The sequence below is a fragment of the Tachyglossus aculeatus genome, chromosome 11, assembly GCF_015852505.1.
Source record: "Tachyglossus aculeatus isolate mTacAcu1 chromosome 11, mTacAcu1.pri, whole genome shotgun sequence".
NCBI lineage: Eukaryota > Metazoa > Chordata > Mammalia > Monotremata > Tachyglossidae > Tachyglossus > Tachyglossus aculeatus.
In genome coordinates, this window is record NC_052076.1 from 2886969 (window position 1) to 2908597 (window position 21629).

Genomic DNA, 21629 nt, shown 5'->3' on the forward strand with positions numbered 1-21629 from the left:
TCCATTTGCCTAATGGGGCTGGTGAGTTCACTGGCCAAAGAGAAGTGTGGGAAAAGATAAAAGTACGTTTTATGAGAAGCAAATTGCTCCTTTCAGGCCTGACCTGCCGCCCTGTGTAGTCTCTGAGTGTAGCTGGGCAATGGAAATGCCACCCCCCGCCCCCTGCCCCGACCCATTTTGGGGAGTTTTCATTGTTGCCCAGTGATATTTTCAAGATGCTTCATTGACCGGGGAACTGGCCAGCTCGGGCAGGCTTGGGAGCCTTTCTCGAGGCTTTGAAGCTGAGCCGGATCGGGGTCACCTGGATAAGCATGACTGCTGGGGTGACCCGGATGAGTTCATTGAGATGAGCCATCCCGCTGACCCCTGCCGAAAGGGCCCCCTCAGCCTCTATCTCAGGAGTGAGGCGGAATTGGTCTTCCCCCACGGTGCTGTGCTCATTCTGGAAGCGGGTGGGCTCCCCCATGCATCGGAAAGGCGTGGATGCTCCCCGTCCCCCACCTTCTCTCTGCCTTCCGCTTACTCCCGATTTCTCGCTGCGCAGCTCGAAGACGGCGTCGGCGGGATGGGAACTTGGCACACGGTCCGGGTCCCCGGGAGCGAAAACGAGCTCCACCTGACTGAACTGGAGCCCTCCAGCCTCTACGAAGTCTTAATGGTAGCAAGGAGCGCGGCCGGAGAAGGGCAGCCGGCCATGCTTACCTTCCGCACTAGCAAAGGTGAGCGGGGCCACCCCGGTGGCGGCTCTCCGGGGTGACCCGTGAGGGCGGAGGGGGTGCCGTGGGACTAGGAGACGCCAGTTGGATTCTACCGGCGGGAGTCTTGGAGAGGGATACGTAACTCCCATCGCTGTGGAGCTGCAGCTGCTCACCCGTGAGCTTGCCAAGCGGGCAGAGCCACCCCTCCCGTCGAGCCCCTGGCCCAGAACCAACCAGGCCTAGCGGGGCAGACTTCAGGGAACAACTGAGTTTCCAGGGTGACAGCCCTGGTGCCACCTGCGCTGGTGGTCCTCTCCTTCCGTGTCCCCCAGTCACGTACCTCTCAGCTGGAGACCCTGGCTGCTGGCAACCCCCCCCCAGAGTTCCCGACTAGGGAGCGTCCTTCAAGCCTCACCTTGTCCTATCACCCACTTGTCAGTTGAGATCACCGCGAGGGAAGCGGTTGAGTGAAAAAGGTTTGGAACAAGAGCCCCCTCTGCAACTTGGGCCTCCATATTTAATGCACTGTCCTAGATGAAAAGCAGCATGGCTTTGTGGAAAGAGCACTGTCCTGGGAGTCGGAGGACCTGGGTTCTAATCCTGGCTCTGCCACTCGCCTCCTGTGACACCTCGGGCAAGTCACTTAACTTCTCTGTGCCTCCGTTCCCTCATACGTAAAATGGGGATTAAAACTGTGAGCTCTCTGTGGGACATAGACTGTGTCCAACCTGATTAATTTGTATCTATCCGAGTGCTTAGTACAGTGCCTGGCACATAGTAGGTGCTTAACAAATACCATTAAAAAGAGGTCATTACGAGGAAGGTTTTGGGCAGGCCCCCGTCCCAGTTCCATCACTTTTTGGCCAGGATGGTTTGGCTACAGCTGGGGAATCTTCAAATGACGCTGTACAGCTATAGGGGAAGAGATGAGGCGCCGATTACTTTTAAATGCGATTTAAAAAAAATTCTATTTGTTACGCACTTATGTATCAGGCAGTGTATTAAGTGCTGGGGTAGATACAAGCTAATCAGGTTGGACATAGTCCATGTCCCACCTGGAGCTCACTGTCTTGATCCCCATTTTATAGATGAGGTAGCTGAGGCATGAAGAAGTTAAGTGATTTGCCCAAAGTCACACAGCAGGTGAGTGGTGGAGGTGGGATTAGAACCCAGGTCCTTCCAGGCCTGTGCTCTGTCCATTAGGCCATGCTGCTTCTCAGCTGATTTCTCTGCTGTATTTTTGAGGTGGTGGGGGGCCAGAAAGCCAAGCCATATATTTTTTTTTCCCTGAGCCAGGTGTGGCAGATAACTCGCATCCATCATTTCCAGATTCCAACACATAGCCATTGCGTGCTGGTAGCCAAGGTGTTCATTCCTACAAGTGGCTTTGCTAATTTCCCCACAAGTGGTCCTTTTTTTTTTTTTGGCGGGAGGGGAGTAGCCCCTGATCCAAAGCAGCGCTCTGGGGGCCACTTCCCGGGTGCCATCTGCTAAGAGGTTCTGGTCTTTGGAGCTGAGAAGCAGCTGCTGCCGTTCCCCCAGTATGAAAAGGACATTGGGGGGTTCATCGGAGGGCACTGGGGAGCCAGACTTGAGATTTCCCGATATGGGGTTGTCACCCATCACTAAGCTCGGAGGTCTGTTTCTGTCACATTTCTAGAGAAAGCGTCATCGTCGAAAAACACCCAGGCCTCCTCTCCGCCGGAGGGTGTCCCTAAGCATCCCATCATTCCAGAGGGGACCAACCACAACTTCGGGGTGGTGCTTGGGGGCCCCACCCGGCACAGTGGAGGTAAGGCCTGGAAATCCTCTGAAATGTGGCGTTTGGAGCCCTCGATGATCACCCTCTTGGCCTTTGGTCAATGTTCATATGCTGTTCTTCCCCGGGGTTTCTGGTTTGGATTCCCTTCTTACATCACTGTGTTCATTCCCAGAGGGGGCAGGATCACCAGCATTCCCAACCTGGGAAAAGGCCCACGCCTGGGACAAAGGGACTCCTTGTGAACGGCCCTCTGCTGCTCCAGGCATCAGTCTCCAGGAGGAGGAGACTGCGTTTCCTGTTAATTCTTGGGGGGGGTTCCCTGGGAACACTCCCCCCACTCCCCATCTCCCCCATCTTCACCTCCACCCTTCCAGTGGCAAAATCCCAAGAAGGGACTTACCCCGTGGAGAAAATCCCCGAGAATTCACTTTGCCCAAGAGCCACTGGGCAGCGAGCCTTCCCCCCGCCAACCTCCCCCACCCAGAGAAAGGGCATGCAGGTCACCCCTCCCTCAGCGATAACTTGGTGGAGGTCCAGAGAGTCTCTTGGACCCGATTTGGTAAGCGGGACTGTGATTCTGCATTGGGGAGCACCTTAAACTTAGAAGCATCCAGCAAAGGAGCCGCTTCAACGCACCTTCACTGGGTCGGCCACCAGATGCAGGGGTCGGCTTGTCAGCTATCCAAATACCCAGGGTTCCTTCTCGGTGCAGAGTTTGCAGAGAGAGGCTCTTTGGTTGGGACTAACTTTCGCTGAAAGTGTAACGAAGGCTCTGTCAAGACAGCCCCACGGTTCCGAACGGTCTGCGCAGCCGCAGAGCGGAAGGCTCTGCTCTCTGCTAGTTGTATTTGCCCCGCTCTGGCCCCCGCGGTTGGAGCATAACCAGCCTTTGGCACTTGGCCTGTCACATCGTGACTTCTGGGAAAGGCTCACTGTTTCCCCATCTGTCTTCAATCAATCAATGATATTTATTGGTCGCTGACTGTGTGCAGAGCACTGTATGCAGTTGTATTTACTGAGTGCTTCATGCACTAAGCACTTGGAAAGTACAATTTGGCTACAAGTAGAGACAATCCCCACCCAACAACGGGCTCACAGTCGAGAAGTGGGGGAGACAGACAACAAAACAAAACAAGTAGACAGGCATCAACAGCCACGCTGCTCCTTCTCGGGGGCGACAGGGTGGGTAGACAGGCACCTTGCCTTTCTCACTGTACTTGGGGCTTGGGAGAGTACAGTATAGGAGATGAGTTCCTTGCTCACCAGGACCGTACAGCCTTAGAGAGTTGCAAACTGGCTCTGCTGGAGTAGTTTAAATTCTTCCGTGGGTCAAAAGCACCATGCGTTGCAGTCCCTCTTCACTCTCCTTCTCTATTGCCAGAACTTTTCCTGCTTCAGGTGCTGTTTTGGTTCTCGGCATACTTTCCCTCTCTCCCCACCGCTCCCCTCGAGGTGGCAAGGGATTAGGGGGAGGGAGAAAGAGCTGGTTCCAAGAGGCTCTGCCAATCAAAAGCAGCCGCTTCCTGCACATCTGTGTCTACCCCATGTCATCCATTTGCAGATAGCTTCTGAAGGGGAAGCAGCGTGGTTTAATGGAAAGAGCACAGGTCTGGGCATCCAAGGACCTTGGATCTAATCCCGGCTCTGCTATTTGTCTGCTCTGTGACCTTGGACAAGTCACCTAAATTCTCTGTGCCTCAGTTCCCTCATCTGTAAAATGGGCAGTAAGACCGGGATCCCTTTGTGCACCAGGGACTGTGTCCAACCTGATTATCTTCCACTTACCCCACTGCTCAGTACAGTGCCTGGCACATAGAAAGCACTTTAACAACTACCATTAAAAACAAATTTAAAAAAGAAAGTGACTTCTCCGAAGCTTGCCGGTTTTAACAGGGGTGGGTAATTATTCTTGGTTGGGACGCAGCTTCTCCAAGCCTCATTTTGCCAATTAAAAGTAATATTGTTAAAATTTATCTTGGGGTTTGTATTTTTCTCCACTAATTCCCTTTGCTTCTTTGCTTTGTGGTTGTGCCTTGGTCAGTCCTAATGGGCTATATAAATCTCCTTAATACAGTCCAGCTGTCTGCCATAAGTGCGCTAACCAGATTGACTAACCCCAATTCTCTTCATTTCTGTTCCCACTGCTGTCTAACTTGAAGAGAATTCAGTAAGTATTGGTAAAATCGGTTGCCTGCTTTGAATCCCCCCCTTGCTTCCGTTAGGCAGTCTGTGGTGTGGGATTCTGTCTGGTTGTTTATTTCGGATCGCTTTTCTCTTACCCGTGCGTTAGGGTACACCGGTTGTCGACTCTTCCGTACCTGGGTACGGAACGGGCCATTCAGCCGGCATTTCTGTAGCGAGCGGGAGGGCAGATACGTCTCTGGGCACCCCCCTGAGTATCTCGGGGACAGGAGGCAAAGAGGGCAAAGTCCTTATTTTCTCAAACTAGAAGATGCCATCCAGTGCCCTATACAATAATCCTCACGGTCACCATGGTACCTCGAAGGGGCACTAAGGGGCAGCTGAAAAGCTCTGGTCCCCAAGACTGCTTGGTTGCCACTTTCTCCCTCGCCCGGTTCTCAGCTTCTCGGCTGCTGATTATTTCATCCGTAGGCCTTTCTCTGGGGCTTTATCACCCTCGAGCCCTGTGATCGGGGGCGGTATTGTAGTTTTGTAGCAGCTTTGCTCCAACAGTGGGGGAAAGGATTGAAATTTGGGGTCAGAATGACGTCTTTGGTTACTGGGACTCATTCGTGCACGCCCGGGCCGGCCCCCTCTCACCCCGGCTCCCATAACCAGAGCTGATTGAGAGCTGACCGGGTCCGTTTCCCTCCCCAGTTCCCGAGGCCCCGGACCGGCCCACCATTTCTACCGCCTCGGAGACGTCCGTCTACGTCACGTGGATCCCCCGGGCCAACGGGGGCTCCCCCATCACTGCCTTCAAAGTCGAGTACAAGCGAATGAGCAAAAACGACTGGCTGGTGGCCGCCGAAGACATCCCACCATCCAAACTGTCTGTGGAGGTCCGCAGCTTAGAGCCAGGTGCGCCCTCCCCTGCGTCAGCTCCGTGTCTCCCCCGTGCTATTCTGGCCAGTGAATTTTAAGCTGTGTTGGGGCTTTATCCCAAAGCGTCCAGTCCTGCTAACACACTGTGGTGGGGTTGTGTTTTGGGGTGGCTGCATGGGGCCCTGAGGGAATTGGTCACTGGCATTTGTGTCCAGATGAGGGGCTTCCAGCCTTAATCCCCTTTTTACAGATGAGGGAACTGAGGCACAGAGAATTTAGGTGACTAAGCGGAACTGGTCACTGGCATTGTCCAGATGAGAGGGTGGGCTGAAAGCAGCAACATTAGAGAGTAATTCTACTAGCAGTAGTAGCAGTAGCAGCGGTATTTTTGATTAGCAGCAGCATTTTTTTAGTAGCAGTAGAATTTGAGTGCCCGCTTTGTGATTTGGGAAGTGCGGAAGAATAAAGTGCAAGATTCCCTGCCCAAAAGAAGCTTGCCCTCTAACAGGGGAGAAAACATGTTTACAAACTAGAGAGGTGAAAAGTAAAGCGGACATATATACGTGAGTGTGAAAGAGGGTGAACATAATCTCATGAGGGCTAGAGTTGGCTGAGGGGATGATATGGCTCAGGGGGCTGGGAAATGGGTTGGGGGTAGCGAGGAGCACATAGGATTTTACCTGGGCTTTTGAATGTGGGGAGAGCTGTGGTCCACCTGATGCCAGCGGGGGAATGGTGTGAACGAGTGGAAAGAGGCAGGAAAGTCGAGACCAGCATCTGGTCTAGGTTGGAGAGGGGAGACCAGCAGGGAGGCTAATGCAGTAATCTAACGGGGCAAGACCGGATTGGCCTAATAAAGTCAGGCAAAGGCTCTAAAAGAACTTTGCCTTCCTTTCATTTCATACCGTAGGTTTCCATGGGAATTGAAACTTTTTTTTAACATCATTTATTGAGCACTTACTATAATAATAATAATAATGGCATTTATTAAGTGCTTACTATGTACAAAGCACTGTTTTAAGCGCTGGGGAGGTTACAGGGTGATCAGGTTGTCCCGCAGGGGGCTCACAGTCTTCATCCCCATTTTACAGATGAGGTAACTGAGGCCCAGAGAAGTGAAGTGACTTGCCTAAAGTCACACAGCTGACAAGTGGCAGAGTGGGGATGTGAACCCATGACCTCTGACTCCAAAGCCTGGGCTCTTTCCACTGAGCCACGCTGCTACTATGTGAGGAGCACTGCACTAAGCTCTCGAGAGAGTATAATACGGCAGAATTGGCAGACACGTTCTCTGCCTACAGTGAAGTCTAGAGGAGGAGACACACAATATAAATCATTTATAATGTAATTTAAAGATATTTACATTAAGTGCTGTGGATGGAGGGTGGGATGAATATCAAATACCCAAAGGTCAGAGATTCAAGTGTATAGAAGGCACAGAGGGAGAGGGGGGGCGGGGACTAAAGGGCTTAATCGGAGAAGCTTTGAGGGTGAACTCCAGGTGAATTTGCTGCTGGCAGAAGCTAGTATCCAATTAGCTTCCTGATCTGTCATCTCATTCATTCCTTCATTCATTCAGTCGTATTTATTGAGCGCTTACTGTGTGCAGAGCACTGTACTAAGCACTTATTTCCTTAAAGCCTACCACCTGCATGAAGTTTTCTGTGATTAACCAGCCCCCTCCCGCCACCATAATCCTGGTCAAGTCTCCCACTCCATCTATGTAGATTCCTATATCCCCGGGAAATCATGCACATAGAGGTCTGTTATTTATAGCCTTCAGTTTCATACTTTTGACATTTTTATTTGAACCTGCATTTTCATTTTGGGGCTTATCTTGCCGTCCCCAGTAGATTGTAAACTTCTCAAGCAGTGGGATGGAGCCTGGTTGGGTTTTTTTCAGAATTTTCCCTAGCCCGTAACTCAGGGATCCGCCCCAATGAATTCAGTAGTGTTAGTAGCAGTAATAGTAAGAGTGCTTGCAGGGAACTTGGTTGTCAGTTCAGTTTAGGCTCAGTTAAAAGACATTTTTATGACCAGTAGGGTTTCATCCTATCCGGAACACTGAATGAGGAGCTCCATTTTATCAGCGCAGATCGAGGTTTTTTGAAACCGATTCCCTCCCAGACCTTGAGAGCACACGACCACACGTTGAGTGCCGGTCGACGGAGAAGTGTTGTGCGGTGGTGGAAGCGGTGGCTGGTGGCGCTTAGTGGAGTGCTTTGCACACATTAAGCGCTCCATAAATATGATTGAATGAATGAATGATAGCCTGATCCTCCTTCTGCACCGTCAGAGGGTGAGGACACTGATGAGGAAGAAACCGAGCTCGAGGTCCCCTATGCCTTTGATTGCTTCCCCGCCGGCTTTCGGATAAGAGCACGAAGGCAGCAAGGCCCAGAGGAAAGCGCCCAGGCACCAAAGGGCCTCTCCATCTGGTAGTTTTGCTCGGAAACTCGGTACACCCTCCGCATGTTGCAGGGATTGCCCGCTCACCTGGCCACGGTCTGAGTTACCAACGTTTTCCTTCTGTCAGCCCAGGATTTTGATGTTTTTGGCCAAGTCTGAGCCGTTCCCTCAGATAAGGAGCAGAATTGACCAAGAGCAGGCATACATACATCAGAAAGCCACATCCGGAGAGAGAAGTTTTCTGGGCTTTCCGGCAATCCCCCGTCCACTCCTCAGCGGGCTTGGAATGCTCAGCGGAGGACTGGCGGCTGGCCAAAAGCAGAAAGCAAAGTGTGCGAAGAGTTCCTGAACTCAGGACGTTGACGGTAGAGGGGCCAGTCGGTTGATTCATCAACAGCTGTCTCCTCCCAAGTGCTTGGGCTCAACAATACGTTTTGGTTTAGCTGTGACCCCCGGTCCAACCTGCTGTTTGAGCGTCTGGGCCGGCCCAATGCCCAGGGGCTCAGCTTCTCTCTCAGGCCTGGGGTGCATGATGTGGACACATGGGTCTGCCCGGGCTCTTCGCCACTAGAGCCCACCCAGGGGAGCAGAAATGTGTGGCAGTTTGACCCCCCACCCCCACCCCCCGCCCCGGTCCCATCACGGTGGCATGGCCGTCCCTGATGGCTAAGGTTCTCGAGGCCTTGGGGTCTTCATTTGAGACAAAAAGCATCCCTGATGGCTAAGGTTCTCGAGGCCTCAGGGTCTTCATTTGAGACAAAAATCACCGCCTGAGGGGTTCCTCTTGAAGAGGGGATTGACCCCGACAAGTCTTGGCTTGGCCAAGAGGGTCGTCGGGCCTCGTTTTCCACCGCCCTGTACTCTGTGGGCTCTTGCTACCGGGGGCAGGTGGGCGGAATGGAGCCAGATGGCTCCCCGCCACTGGCTGGGGTTGGTGGGCTCACAATCTCAATCCCCGTTTTACAGGTGAGGTAAGTAAGACACAGAGAAGTGAAGGGACTTGCCCAAGGTCACCCCGCAGACAAGCGGTGGAGTCAGAATTAGAACCCGTGACTTGACTCCCAGGGCCGTGCTCTATCCATTATGCCATGCTGCTTCTCCCTTCGGTACCCCTACCTTCAGGAAGCTTTTCATCTCTTTTGAGACCTTCCCCTCGGGCTGCCCCTGCAGAGTTAGAGAAAGGCCCCTAGCCCCTGCACGGTGACCCTTCGAAAACTTGAAATCCCTCCTCCACCTCCTCCGCTCCCAGCCAAATAAACTCAATTCCTGTATCCTTTCCTTAGAGGGATGTGATTTCCCGAACCCCTAATCATTTTTATCTCTGTCCTCTGGACTCTGTCCAAGCTCCTCCCCATCTCTTTGTTTTTCTCTCTCTCTTCCCCCGCCTCGCTTCTCCCCTCTCCCTCCTCTCCTCCATCTCTGCTTCCCCCCTCCCCTTACACCTCCCCCCCATCTCTCTCCCTTTGGCTCTGAGAGCGTTTCTGGGAGCAAGGGACCCGTAACTTCTACTTGATATAAAACAGTGTTGCACAGAGGCTGCAGGCGGATGTTTTTTCCCCATTGGATATTTTTTAAGGTGTATAAGCACTCTCTCTCGACTCTGACTGCTTAAATTGTGTGTCGTTTTCTTTCCCCCAAGGTTCCACGTACAAGTTCCGGGTAATCGCAGTCAACCATTACGGCGAGAGTTTTCGGAGCTCGGCGTCTCGGCCCTACCAGGTGGCCGGCTTCCCCAACCGCTTTTCCAACCGCCCCGTCGCCGGGCCTCACATCGCCTACACGGAGGCCGTGAGCGACACTCAGATCATGTTGAAGTGGACGGTGAGTGGCCGCAGCGACCAGATTCCCCCCCCCCCCCCCGATTTGCATCCGAATAGCCTCATCTCCTCGAGTCCGGGAACGGGAGGCCACCGAACTCCATCCCGAGAAGCACCTGGATGCTAAGCAGCTTGCCCGGGGGCTACCCGGGGCAGGGTCGAGAATAAGTTTGGCGTCGTCTTGGCTCGGATCCCAATCTCTGTCGGGCCGTTTCGTGGTTTATTTGTGTCGAGCCCGATGTCGTTTTAAGCTGATGGCTCCAGAAGGCTAAGTTATTTTCTCTGCGCTTCAGTCCCTCACCCACTAGATTCAGGGACTCTCAATGGCCGTTTTCAAAAGCGACCGGAAAGAATTGGGGTCATTCTTCAGAAATCTGAGCCAGAAAAGCAGCCCTTCCCAAAATTCGGTCATTTCTCCCATTCATTTCGTTCATTAAAAACTCTTGCCCCCTGCTCTCTTCAGATGGGTTTTCTCCCCTTCGCCTCTGAACTTTCTTTCCCTTCCCTTACTAAACCCTCTTTTCCTTTTCTTCAGTTCCCTTCTGCATCACCCTGACTCATTCCCTTTATTCATCTCCCTCCCAGCCCCACGGCACTTATGCACATAGCTCTAATTTATTGATTTATATTAACGTCTGTCTTCTCCTCTAGATTGTAAACTCATAGTGGGCAGGGAATGTCTTACATTGTACTCTCCCAAGTGCTTAGTACAGTGCTCCGCACACAGTAAGCACCCAATAAATACGATTGACTGACTTTCCTGCCCCTGCACCCCTCAAGCCAGTGCTCTCCGCCCTGCCCTTTCTGTCCTTCAGTTCTGTGCTTTTTTCTCATCTCCGGTGCCACCTCTTAAAATAGAATGGGACAATTAGTTGCCATATCTGAGCTGACATTGAGGATCGTGCCTGCCAGTCTCTTGCTAGTTCTGGCCAGCGATTTCTGTCTAAATACGGGCCAACGTTGTCTGCTAGCAAGTCAACCACCGGTGGTTAAGTGTGGGCAAGTTATGTTGGTTTTTTTTGATGAGGTCAACGATTAACACTTATTGATTGACCAAAGCGGGGGCCAGAAGCCCCCGTTAAAACCGGGGTTAGGGATGATTGGTTGATGCTGGACACATCTGAGTGATGCTAATATCGAGTGATTAGGTGGGTCAGTGCTTAACTGCCGGTTGGTCAGATTAGCTGCCTCCCTTTGTCCGCTTTTGATTCTTCCACGCACCAGCCCTGACAGGGCCACCATACAGACGGGACTCTAGATGGGGAGTAATGAGCGCCGAAGGGTGAAACGTGAGACCCAGGGAAGTCAAATCAATTCTGCCTTTCGTTGAGGTATCTCCTCTTCTGTTTTCCAGTACATTCCTTCAAGCAACAACAATACCCCCATTCAAGGATTTTACATTTACTACCGGCCTACTGACAGCGACAATGACAGTGATTACAAGAGGGATGTGGTGGAAGGTAAGTCCGCTCTCGCTGGCAAGTCAGGCAGGAAGGGGTCTCGAGGGGCGTTGCCGTCATCCTGGTGGGGAGGCTGGAAGAGAGAAAGGCAGCCCCCGCCGTCTGATTGGATTCCAAAGCTCAGGAATTCGGAATGATTAAGTCCTGACCTGCACACGTCTCTCGGAGTCTTTTCCCTAAGGGGGAGAATTGTTCAGGTGACCGCCTGCCGTCCAACCCGCGGCTTCTGCTCACGAAGGAGGAGCTTTTGGCAGCTCCCTTACTTTACTCCCTTTGTTAGGGAGGATGGATCGGGTTGCCCAAAAGACCTCAGCAGGCATTTTGGAGTTCATCAAGACAAATTCAGTTTTATCCAAATAAACCAGAAAATCCTTTTTTTGGAGGCCAGAGGCCCCAAAGCATTTCTCCCTGGGAGCTTCCTGAGTCCTGGGGACCACGGAGGAAGTCGGCTTAAAAAAATATATATACGAGAGCGAACGGGGGACTTTTCTGGGCCGAGGGGTTTCTTTTGGCCTATGCGGTCCCAGATGGGGCTGTGATTTTGTGGGGAGGGGCCGAGTTGTGACTGATGGCTACACGCAGATATTGAGGCTCTTTTTAAGGACCCCCTAGCAGCCAGCGGTATTGTCTGTGAACGGGTTTTTGCCCGTGGCACCCAAAGCCCATTTGGAAACAGACTCCATGCAGTCAGACGTTAAGTGGACTCCAGTGTTCTGTGAAATCTGCTTATCCCGATTTTCGAGTTTCTGCATTCTGAAGCCTTCTGGGGGTGGCTGGAAACCATTAGCAGCTGCTCAGCTGTTTTGAAGCTGGGGACCAAGATGTCTCACACTCCTAGGTCAGTTCCTGAGTGAAATGGAGCTTCGCATCACCGAGGTTCTTGCCTTAAAGCAGCCCCCGTTTCCAGCCGAATTCAATCGGAAAGTGTGCCGTTAGGAGGCTTCCTTTCGGTTTATCTAAATTCTCTTGAGTTCTGGATTAAAATCTCCATTTATTCGGAGGCGACAGAATGGTTTCTAGGATGCCGGTTTTGGTGAAAGTTTCTCATCTTGCAAAAATGGCAGAGTTACCAATTAATCGGGGCCCTTGTCTCCCAGAGGTGTTCACCTGAAAGTTCACTTTGTCTTTCCGATCAAGCCTCAACTTTTCCCAGCTCTCCTTTATAAGATATCATCTGCCGTTAGTTAGCTGTTGAGTTGGTGTGCCTGTTTGGTTTTTAACAGCAAGGACTCCATTTTCCCTGTAATCTTTGAATGTTCAGGGAAAGTGTCGAGGAAGAAGTCAGGTTTTCTGCAGTTGGAATTTCAGCCGCTGAAGGGTCACCGTGGCAACTGAATAGTCACCTAACATGGCCGGGCCCCGTTTGAAATGCCTCCCCTCCCCAGCGGTCCCCGGAGAGGGCAGTAAAAATTCCCAGGCTTCCCCCAGTTCCACTGGTGGTGTGAAATGGAAACCTCAGCCTGGTGCCATAATTACTCCAAGGAATGTGGATGGAGGGAAGTTGGGGGGCGGGAGGGTGGGGTGGCAGGAAGAGCAGAGGGCCGGGAAGATGACGGAGAGCTGACAACGCTGGAAAGAACCTCGCTTCCTGTCGGGATAGGTTCATCCCAGCTCCAGCCAGTCTCGAGATCAATTTTCTTCTGGGGGCTCTCGCCATTTAGAAATGAGGCCGAGAATTCTTTGCCTCCTGAGCCTTTCAGGGCGGCTTAATCCTAAAACAAGCAGAACCTTCTCCGTACAAGAGCTGAATCTTGAGTGTGTGAATGTGTGTTTGCGTGTGCGTTTGTGTGTTTTGGAGGTGGGGGCCGAGCGGGTGGTTTTGTTCGCTGAGCCGGCCGGGGAGGTGGTGGGGGTGGTCGTACTGTCGGTGGGAAATACCTTTGTCTGTGTGGCTCGGAAGGAGGCCGGGTGATATTGGACCTGTCAGCCAAGCAGATTTCTCTCTGGCTATTTTTCCCCCCTTTTAATTAATCCTGACAACAGTAGGTGGTACCGCTGAGTTTCTAAGAAACAGTGGAAACAGTCGGAGGAGGTATTTTCCAGGCGGATTTAAAACTGCTCAAACAGTTCATTAAACTCACCAAGAAGGGTCCCTGTTTATTAAAATTTGTCCCAGGTCCACCGGAGTAGAAACGGAGGGTGATTTATACCCGGGTACTCAGTCAAGGAGGGCTTCTAAATGAGCTGCTGGCCGGGAGCCACAGACAACAAAAATGATTCTGTTAGAGATGCTTGTTGGGCTGGGGGCAACAGACGAGGAGCCAGAAGCGAGAGTGGGCCAGGCCGCCTGGTCCCTTCAGTGGAGTTTTGCTAGCAGGTTTTTCTCTGTCTCCTCTGGCTGGCAGACTTTTGCAGAAAGAGAAACCACGCCTTTTGTTACGGAACCGCCCTTCTGTACCACGACACCTCTCCCGCCGCGTGAATTGGCATCCGCCGTGGGGAGGGGGCTTGGAAGGCTGGGGGTGGGAAACAGCGTGGCCCCGTGGATAAAAAAGCACAGAGCTGGGAGTCAGAAGGAACGGGGTTAATAATAAAAATGGCATTTTTATTAAGTGCTTCCTATGTGCAGAGCACTGTTACAAGGTGATCAGGTTGTCCCACGGCGGGCTCACAGTCTTCATCCCCATTTTACAGATGAGGGAACTTAAGTGACTGGCCCAGAGTCACCCAGCTGACAATTGGCGGAGCCGGGATTTGAACCCATGACCTCTGACTCCAAAGCCCGCGCTCTTTCCACTGAGCCACGCTGCTTCTCCGGGTTCTAATCCCGTCCCCTCCACTTGTCTGCTGTGTGACTTTGGGTACTTCTCTGGGCCTCAGTTGCCTCATCTGTAAATTGGGGGTGAAGACTGTGAGCCACATGTGGGGCAGTGGTGCGTCCAAACCGATTTGCTCGTATCCGCCCCGTTGCTTAGTATAGCGCTTGGGACATAGTAAGTACTTAACGGATATCATCATTATGAGTGGCGTATGTTGAGTTCAACTGTTGCTTCCTGGTTCCTCTACTAGAGCCCCGCAATGGGCGTCAGCACCGCACCTGAGGGGCTAATCTGCCCCTGCCGTGTGTTCCATTGCACGCCCCCCACTCTCCCCTCATCCCAATTCTGGACTCTGGGACTTCTCAGACTGGGCCGTGGCAGGGAAAAGAGGGAGAAGTCAGATCCCAGACTAAACCCTACTTTTCCGCTTCTCCCACTCACTCCTGTATCGCCCTGACTTGCTCCCTTTTCTCTTCCCTCCTCCCAGTCCCACATCTCTTATGAACAGATCAGTAATTATATTTATTTGTATTGATGTCTGTCTCCCCCACTCTAGGCTGTAAGCTCGCTATGGGCAGGGAGTGTCACTGTTTACAGTATTGTACTTTCCCAAGCGCTCAGTACAGTGCTCTGCACACAGAAAGCGCTCAATAAATATGATTGAATGAATGAGGCCCCTCCACCTTTCCACCACTGCTGACAGGTCCGTCCTTCTACGGAGAACGATTAAGGCCGGGAACTTGTTTTGGATTTCTTCGTGCAGCTTCAGGAAGGGATTCAAGAATTTTCCTCATCAGACAGTGGTATTTATTGAGCACCTGCTGTGTGCAGAGCATGTCACTAAGCACCTGGGAAAAGACAACAGAATGAGTAGACAGAAATACTCCTCTCAAGGAACGTAGAATCTAGTGGTAAAGACAGTCACAGAAAAATTGACGGTTAGGAGGAAGGGGAGAATACAAAGAGGAAGAGGTGAACAAGTGAGTGCCCTTTTTATGGTATTTGTTAAGCGCTTACTATGTGCCAGGCACTGTACTATGCACTGGGGTAAATACAAGCTAATCAGGTTGGACACAGTCCCTGTCCCACGTTGGGCCCCGTCTTAATCCCCATTTTCCAGAAGAGGTAACTGAGGTACAGAGAAGCGAAGTGACACAGCAGTCAAGTGGGGGAGCCGGGATTAGAACCCAGGCCCTTCTGATTCCCAGGCCCGTTCTCTGTCCACTAGGCCATGCTGCTTCCTAAATCATTAAATAGAATTTGGAAATTGCTGTGCGTGCATTAGTGCTGAGCTGGTAGTGGGGAGAAAGTGACATGGGGAGAAGAGAACTAACTGGAGAAATCTCTGGAGGAGGAGGAATTTTAGAAGGGCTTTGAAGACCAGAGAGAGGGGTGGTTCGGTTAATTTGAATGGGAAAGGAGTTCCAGGGGTAGCCAGTGATAGTTTTTGTACAGAGAGAGGGGTGGTTCGGTTAATTTGAATGGGAAAGGAGTTCCAGGGGTAGCCAGTGATGGTTTTTGTAAGCTCGTGTGGGCAGGGAGTGTGCCCACTAACTTTGTTATACTGTACTCTCCCAAGGACGTAGTACAATGTTCTGCACACAGTCAGCGCTCAGTAAATACCATTGGTGATGACGAGTATGATGATCTGCTGAATGCAGGGCACTGCACTCACAGTGCTTGAGTTAGACAAAAGAAGCACAAGAAACTTTCCCTGACGCCGAGGACCTAAACCCTGTGACAGAATTAAAGGTGGGAGGAAGGGGTGGGAGAGTTGAGAACGAGGTACAGTTGGGAAGATTGGGAGGGGAGGGACAAAAGAGGAGCGTGAGCTGGGGTGTGGTGGGAGGAGAGCGCGAGACGGTACCCCTTTTACCGTGACTGCTACCCTCCATATCCCTAGAGTAAAGCTACAGGGAGCCATCCCTCGTACGGCCACCTGCTCTGGCAGGGACTCCAGGACTCCTGTCAGCCTCCGAAGAATGACCAAGATCCGTTGCAGAGGCCCGAAGAGATGGGCTTTAGTTTGTCTGACTGCTCACTGCTCGGTGTTTCTGATTCCTAGTTTCGAAGCAGTGGCACCTGATCGGTCATTTGCAGCCCGAAACGTCCTATGACATCAAGATGCAGTGCTTCAACGAGGGCGGGGAGAGCGAGTTCAGCAACGTGATGATCTGCGAGACTAAAGGTGGGTGAGGACCAGCCCTTCCCTGTGACGGTCGTGTTTTGTTCCAGCAGAGCCAATCTCCCGTTCTCCCTTCCCCCTTTTTTTTTTTGATGGCATTTATTAAGCGCTTACTATGTGCCAAGCACTGTTCTAAGCCCTGGGGCAGATACAAGTTGATCAGGTTGTCCTTCGTGGGGCTCACAGTCTTCATCCCCATTAGACAGGTGAGGTAACTGAGGCACAGAGAAGTTAAGTGACTTAATAATAATAATAATGTTGGCATTTGTTAAGTGCTTACTATGTGCAAAACACTGTTCTAAGCGCTGGGGGGGATACAAAGTGATCAGGTTGTCCCATGTGGGGCTCACAGTCTTAATCCCCATTTTACAGATGAGGTAACTGAAGCTCAGAGAAGTGAAGTGACTTGCCCAAGGTCACACAGCAGACATGTGGTGGAGCTGGGATTCGAACCCATGACCTCTGACTCCAAAGCCCATGCTCTTTCCACTGAGCCATGCTGCTTCTCTGTGTGACTTGCCCAAAGTCACACAGCTGACAATTGGCGGAGCCGGGATTTGAACCCATGACCTCTGACTCCAAAGCCCGGGCTCTTTTCCACTGAGCCACGCTGCTTCTCTATACCAGACGTTCTTGCCAAACGTGGTTTCCCACCGGGGTCCTGAAGACATCTGGCCCTCGTTCCATTGCTTCATTCTGAAAACCACCTCCTCGGGGTCGTAGACTGTAAGCTCACCGTGGGTAGGGAACGTCTGTTGTACTCTCCCAAGGGCTCAGTACAGCGCTGTGCTCACGTTAAGCGCTCAATAAATTCGATCGACTGACTTGACTGGTGACCAGGCCAGAGCGAGCCTGGAACCCGCTAATCCTGGCCATCGCTTCTTCCCTTGGAGCCGGCTGAGTCGACCAACCTCTCTTCTGGTTTCTTCACCTCTAAATCGTGAGGGATGCCTGCCAGCTTCCTCATAGGGGCCTGAGGGAAACACATGTGGGATCAGATGTGGTATCAGTGGTATAACTCAGTACAGTCTGAAACACAAAATAAAAAAGGCTCCTGGATCTCTGGTCGCTCTGGGTTGGGCAGGATTCTGATCCGCCAGGAAAATGATGAGCTCCAGTTAACTTAATTTTTCTTGATTTTTGTTTTGTTTCCCGCTCCCTCCCTCCCCACTCACCCTGCCACCATTTCAGTGGCTTCATTAAAGTTGTCTTTCTCCAAATTAGTGGCAAACAGGCCTTGCTGAGACTCCCCAAAGCTCTTTTGATCCAGGGAAGAGAAAGCCCTTGGGCTCTGCCGTGTTCTGCTCACTTCAGGTGGTGAGCTAAGTCATCACCTGCAAGCTCTGGGGGCCCTTGTGAGCTTCGGTAATCAATCAATCAATCAATCATATTTGTTTATTTTTTAATGGCATTTATTAAGCGCTTACTCTGTGCAAAGCACTGTTCTAAGCGCTGGGGAGGTTACAAGGTGATCAGGTTGTCCCACGGGGGCTCACAGTCTTCATCCCCATTTTACAGATGAGGGAACTGAGGCCCAGAGAAGTGAAGGGACTTGCCCAAAGTCACCCAGCTGACAGGTGGCAGAGCCGGGATTTGAACCCATGACCTCTGACTCCAAAGCCCGGGCTCTTTCCACTGAGCCATAAGCATTTATTGAGTGCTTACAGTGTGAACTAAGCTCTTCAGAGAGGACAGTATAATGGAGTTGGTTGACATGTTCCCTGCCCACAGTGAGCTTTCAGTCTAGAGGGGGAGATGGATATTAATATAAATAAAATGCAGGTATGTACATAGTGCTGTGGGGCGGAGGGAGGGGGTGAAGAAAGGGAGCAAATCCAAGTGCAGGAGTGATGCAGAAGGGAGTGGGAGAAGAGGAAAGGAGGGCCTCTTGCAGAAGGTATGCCTTCAATAAGGCTTTGAAGGTGGGGAAAGTAATTATCTGTTGGATATGAAGAGGGAGGGGGTGCCAGACCAGATGTGGCAGGATGTGGGCGAGAGGTTGGCGGTTAGATAAGACGAGATGAGGTCCAATGAGTAGGGTGGCATCAGAGGAGCCAAGTGCTCGGGCTGGGTTGCAATAGGAGAAGCAGCGAGGTAAGGTAGGAGGGGGCAAGGTGATTGAATGCTTTAGCCTGGAAGCCGTGGAGGGGGGGCCCGGCAGAAGGAAGGTCAGCATAGGTGCAGGTGGCAGGAGCAGTGAGGGCTGCTTGCCAAACAAACTGTTATGTATCGAACGTTTACTGTTTGCAGAGCACTGTACTAAACACTTGGGAGCGTTCAGTACAACAGTAAACAGACACACTCCCGGCCCACATCGAGCTTATAGTCTACCTGTTCTCCCGGGCTGGAGAGGGGCATTCAAGGCACCGTACGGGCGAGACCGGGGGCGTGGTGAGCGCTCTGCTCTGCTGACTTTTCGGGCTGAAGTCGTGCCAAACGCTGCGCCTGGGCCTCAGCTCCAGGGCTCCAACCAGGAGCCCCCACGCTGACTCATCCGTGGTCAGGATGTTTCAATAACAAGGGTAAACAGACTGGATTCGGTTCTCCTCAGACCTCTTTGAATGAGTAAGCTATCCCCCAGGGGCTGGTTTTCACTCTAAGGCCGTCGTCGCGTCTTTCTTCTGTTTTTCAACTAGTGAAACGTGTTCCCGGCGCCTCCGAGGAGCCCCTGAAGGACCTCAGCACCCCTCCCATTTCTCCCGGGGGCCACTCCGGGCCGGCCACCGGGCCCGCCCGAAGCAGCGACATGCTGTATCTGATAGTGGGCTGCGTGCTGGGCGTCATGGTGCTCATTCTTATGGTTTTCATCGCCATGTGCCTGTGGAAGAACCGCCAGCAAAATGCCATTCAGAGTAAGTCACTCTAATGCCCTTCTCTTCCTCCTCCTCCTTTTAATGGTATTTTATGGTATTTGTTAAGAGCTTACTGCGTGCCAAGCGCTCTACTGAGCGCTGGGGTAGAGACGAGATAATTGGGTTGGACACAGTCCCTGTCTCACAGTGGAAGTTGGAGGGAGTAGGACTTAATCCCCATTTTATAGATGAGGAAACAGTCCCGGATAGTTTGTGACTTGCCGAAGGTCACACAGCCGACAGTTGGCGGAGCAAGGATTCAGATGCAGGTCTTCTGATTCCCAGGCCTGGACTCTTTCCACTGGGCAGTGCAGCGTCCCTCCTTGTCCTCCCCATTCTCCTCCCATTTCTTTCCAACAGAAAATATTTACAGAATAAATATTGACAGCGAACACTTTTGCCAGAGCATCTCAGTGTCACGGTACAAAGCATGAATGTTTGAAAGTATTCATTGGGAGCGGGTGACACTAAACCTGCCCTCGCTACAAGCCAAAGTAAGTAGAGCATCAAATTAAATTGCCCGGAAGAAATAAACAGCCCGGCCAGCAATACACCGGGTGCCAAAACCAACCGGGCCCTTCAGCAAGTATCTGCTTTCGGCTGGGAAACCTTCGTCCTGGTGGACCACCAAGGAGAGGGGGAAGAGCAATGGCGAGGCCGGGAGTTCTTGCTGCCGTTGTTGGGGCAACTGCCCCCTCCGCCCCCCGATCCCGTCAACCCTGTTTGTCTCCTCCGCCCACCGTTTAGGAGACGGATGGAGGGGTGAGGGAAGTGAAGCCATGGGGAGCTTTGGGGTTGCAGCTGCCCAGGAGAGCCGGGGCTGGGAATCAGCCTCCAAGTTGAATGGGTCCTCCATGCCCGGAAGCTTGGCAAGATGGCACTCGCTCTTTGGCGGGGCTGGAAAATGGCAGGCGGGCCCGAGAGCGTGATTTGGAAACGTACCCCGTGTTTACCGGCCTGGCTCTCCTCTCTGCTGCTATGGGCTCCTGTTGCCCTTCCCCACCTGCCCTCGAAGGCAGGGAGGGTGGAAGAGGACAGAGGGAGAAATTATCGCCAGTCACTTGTGCCCTGGTCGTTAGCAGCCCAGCCCGTGCCTGTTCTTGGAAACGGACACCATCCTCCCCCTGGCACCGCCCTGGAGTGGCCTGGTAGCGGGAGGCGTTTTTCCCTGTTCCATTTGGATGCCATGTTGTGTAGTTTGTGGGGCGGGTCCTCCCTATCTGTAGCAGGGTGGCCTGGTGGTTAGAGTAAAGGCCCGGGAATCAGAAGGACCTGGATTCTAATCCCGGCTCCACCACTTGTTTTCATTGTGACCTTCAGCAAGTCACCTCACTTCTGTGCCTTAGTTACTTATCTGTAAAACGGGGATGAAGACTATGAGCCCCATGTGGGGCAGGGGCTGTTTCCGACCTGATTACCTTTTATCTTCCCCAGTGCTTAGAACAGTGCTTGGCACATAGTAAGCACTTTAACAAATACCACAATTATTATTATTAATAAGAACAAATACCAATAATAATAATAATAATAATAATAATAAGCACCTGTATACCGAAGGGCAGTCTGGGAAAGTGGTTCTGTCTGAGGCTTCACCAAACTGATGTGGTGATTAAAGGGAGGTGGGTGATGGCTTTATCAATCAGTCAATGATATTTCTTTTAAGTGGCGTTTGATAAGTGCTTCCTATGTGCCAGAGACTGTCCTAAGCACCGAGATAGATATAAGATAATCAGGTTGGACGCAGTCCCACTCCCTGGTGGGGCTCACAGTCTATTGGAGGCAGAGCAGATAGTTAATCCCCATTTTACAGGTGAGGAAACTGAGGCCCAGAGAAGTGAAGTGACTTGCCCAGAGTCACACAGCAAACAAATGGTGGAGGTAAGATTTGAAACCAGATCCTCTGACACCCAGGCTCTTTCCATTGCTCTCCCAAGAGTAGCAGCTTCAAAACAAACCCGGTTTCATCTAGCATTCCCCAGGGATCGGAAACTTAAGGACCGTTCCTCAAGGTTGCCCGGGCTCTTGCGTGGTGACGGTTTCCCCAGCCTGCGACTTCTCCTTAAGCTGGTCAGTGCCTATAACTCGACTGATTGATTTTTAATCAATTTTTTAATTTTTTAATCTTTAAAAAAAATTTATTTTTTAATTTTTTTAATTTTTTAATTTTTTTAATTTTTTTTAACAATGATAATAATAATAACTATGGCACTTTTGGACTGTGAGCCCTTTTAGACTGTGAGCCCACTGTTGGGTAGGGACTGTCTCTATATGTTGCCAACTTGGACTTCCCAAGCGCTTAGTACAGTGCTCTGCACACAGTAAGCGCTCAATAAATACGACTGATTGATTGATCGATTCATCGATGGCCTGACAGAGCCGGCTCAGAATCCAGAAATCTCCCTCCCACCTGCAGTTGGGAGGGACTCATTCATTCATTTAATCAATCGTATTTATTGAGCGCTTACTGTGTGCAGAGCACTGGACTAGGCGCTTTAAGCAGGGGCCCAGCCTTTACTCGACCTCAGGAAAATGGGGATTAAATCCATGAGCCCCATGTGGGGCACGGACTGTGTCCACCCGCTATGCTTGTATCCACCCCATTGCGTAGTACGTAGTGAGAACTGAAATACCACAAGTTGTTGTTGTTATTGACACCCAGCCCTGCGTGGCAGGGGCCCACT

General features: G+C 51.7%; 1 protein-coding gene across 3 annotated transcripts in view; it reads left to right on the top strand.

Moving 5' to 3' along the window:
- The window catches only part of CDON (cell adhesion associated, oncogene regulated), a 115091-nt gene that overhangs the window by 79815 nt on the left and 13647 nt on the right, over nt 1–21629 (top strand). For all 3 annotated transcript variants that reach the window (XM_038753897.1, XM_038753898.1, XM_038753899.1), the window contains 7 exons: nt 545–719; nt 2359–2490; nt 5299–5502; nt 9515–9696; nt 11047–11152; nt 15977–16099; nt 18733–18948. In XM_038753897.1, the coding sequence (XP_038609825.1) occupies nt 545–719; nt 2359–2490; nt 5299–5502; nt 9515–9696; nt 11047–11152; nt 15977–16099; nt 18733–18948 (1138 nt within the window). The remainder of the gene's footprint in view (nt 1–544; nt 720–2358; nt 2491–5298; nt 5503–9514; nt 9697–11046; nt 11153–15976; nt 16100–18732; nt 18949–21629) is intronic.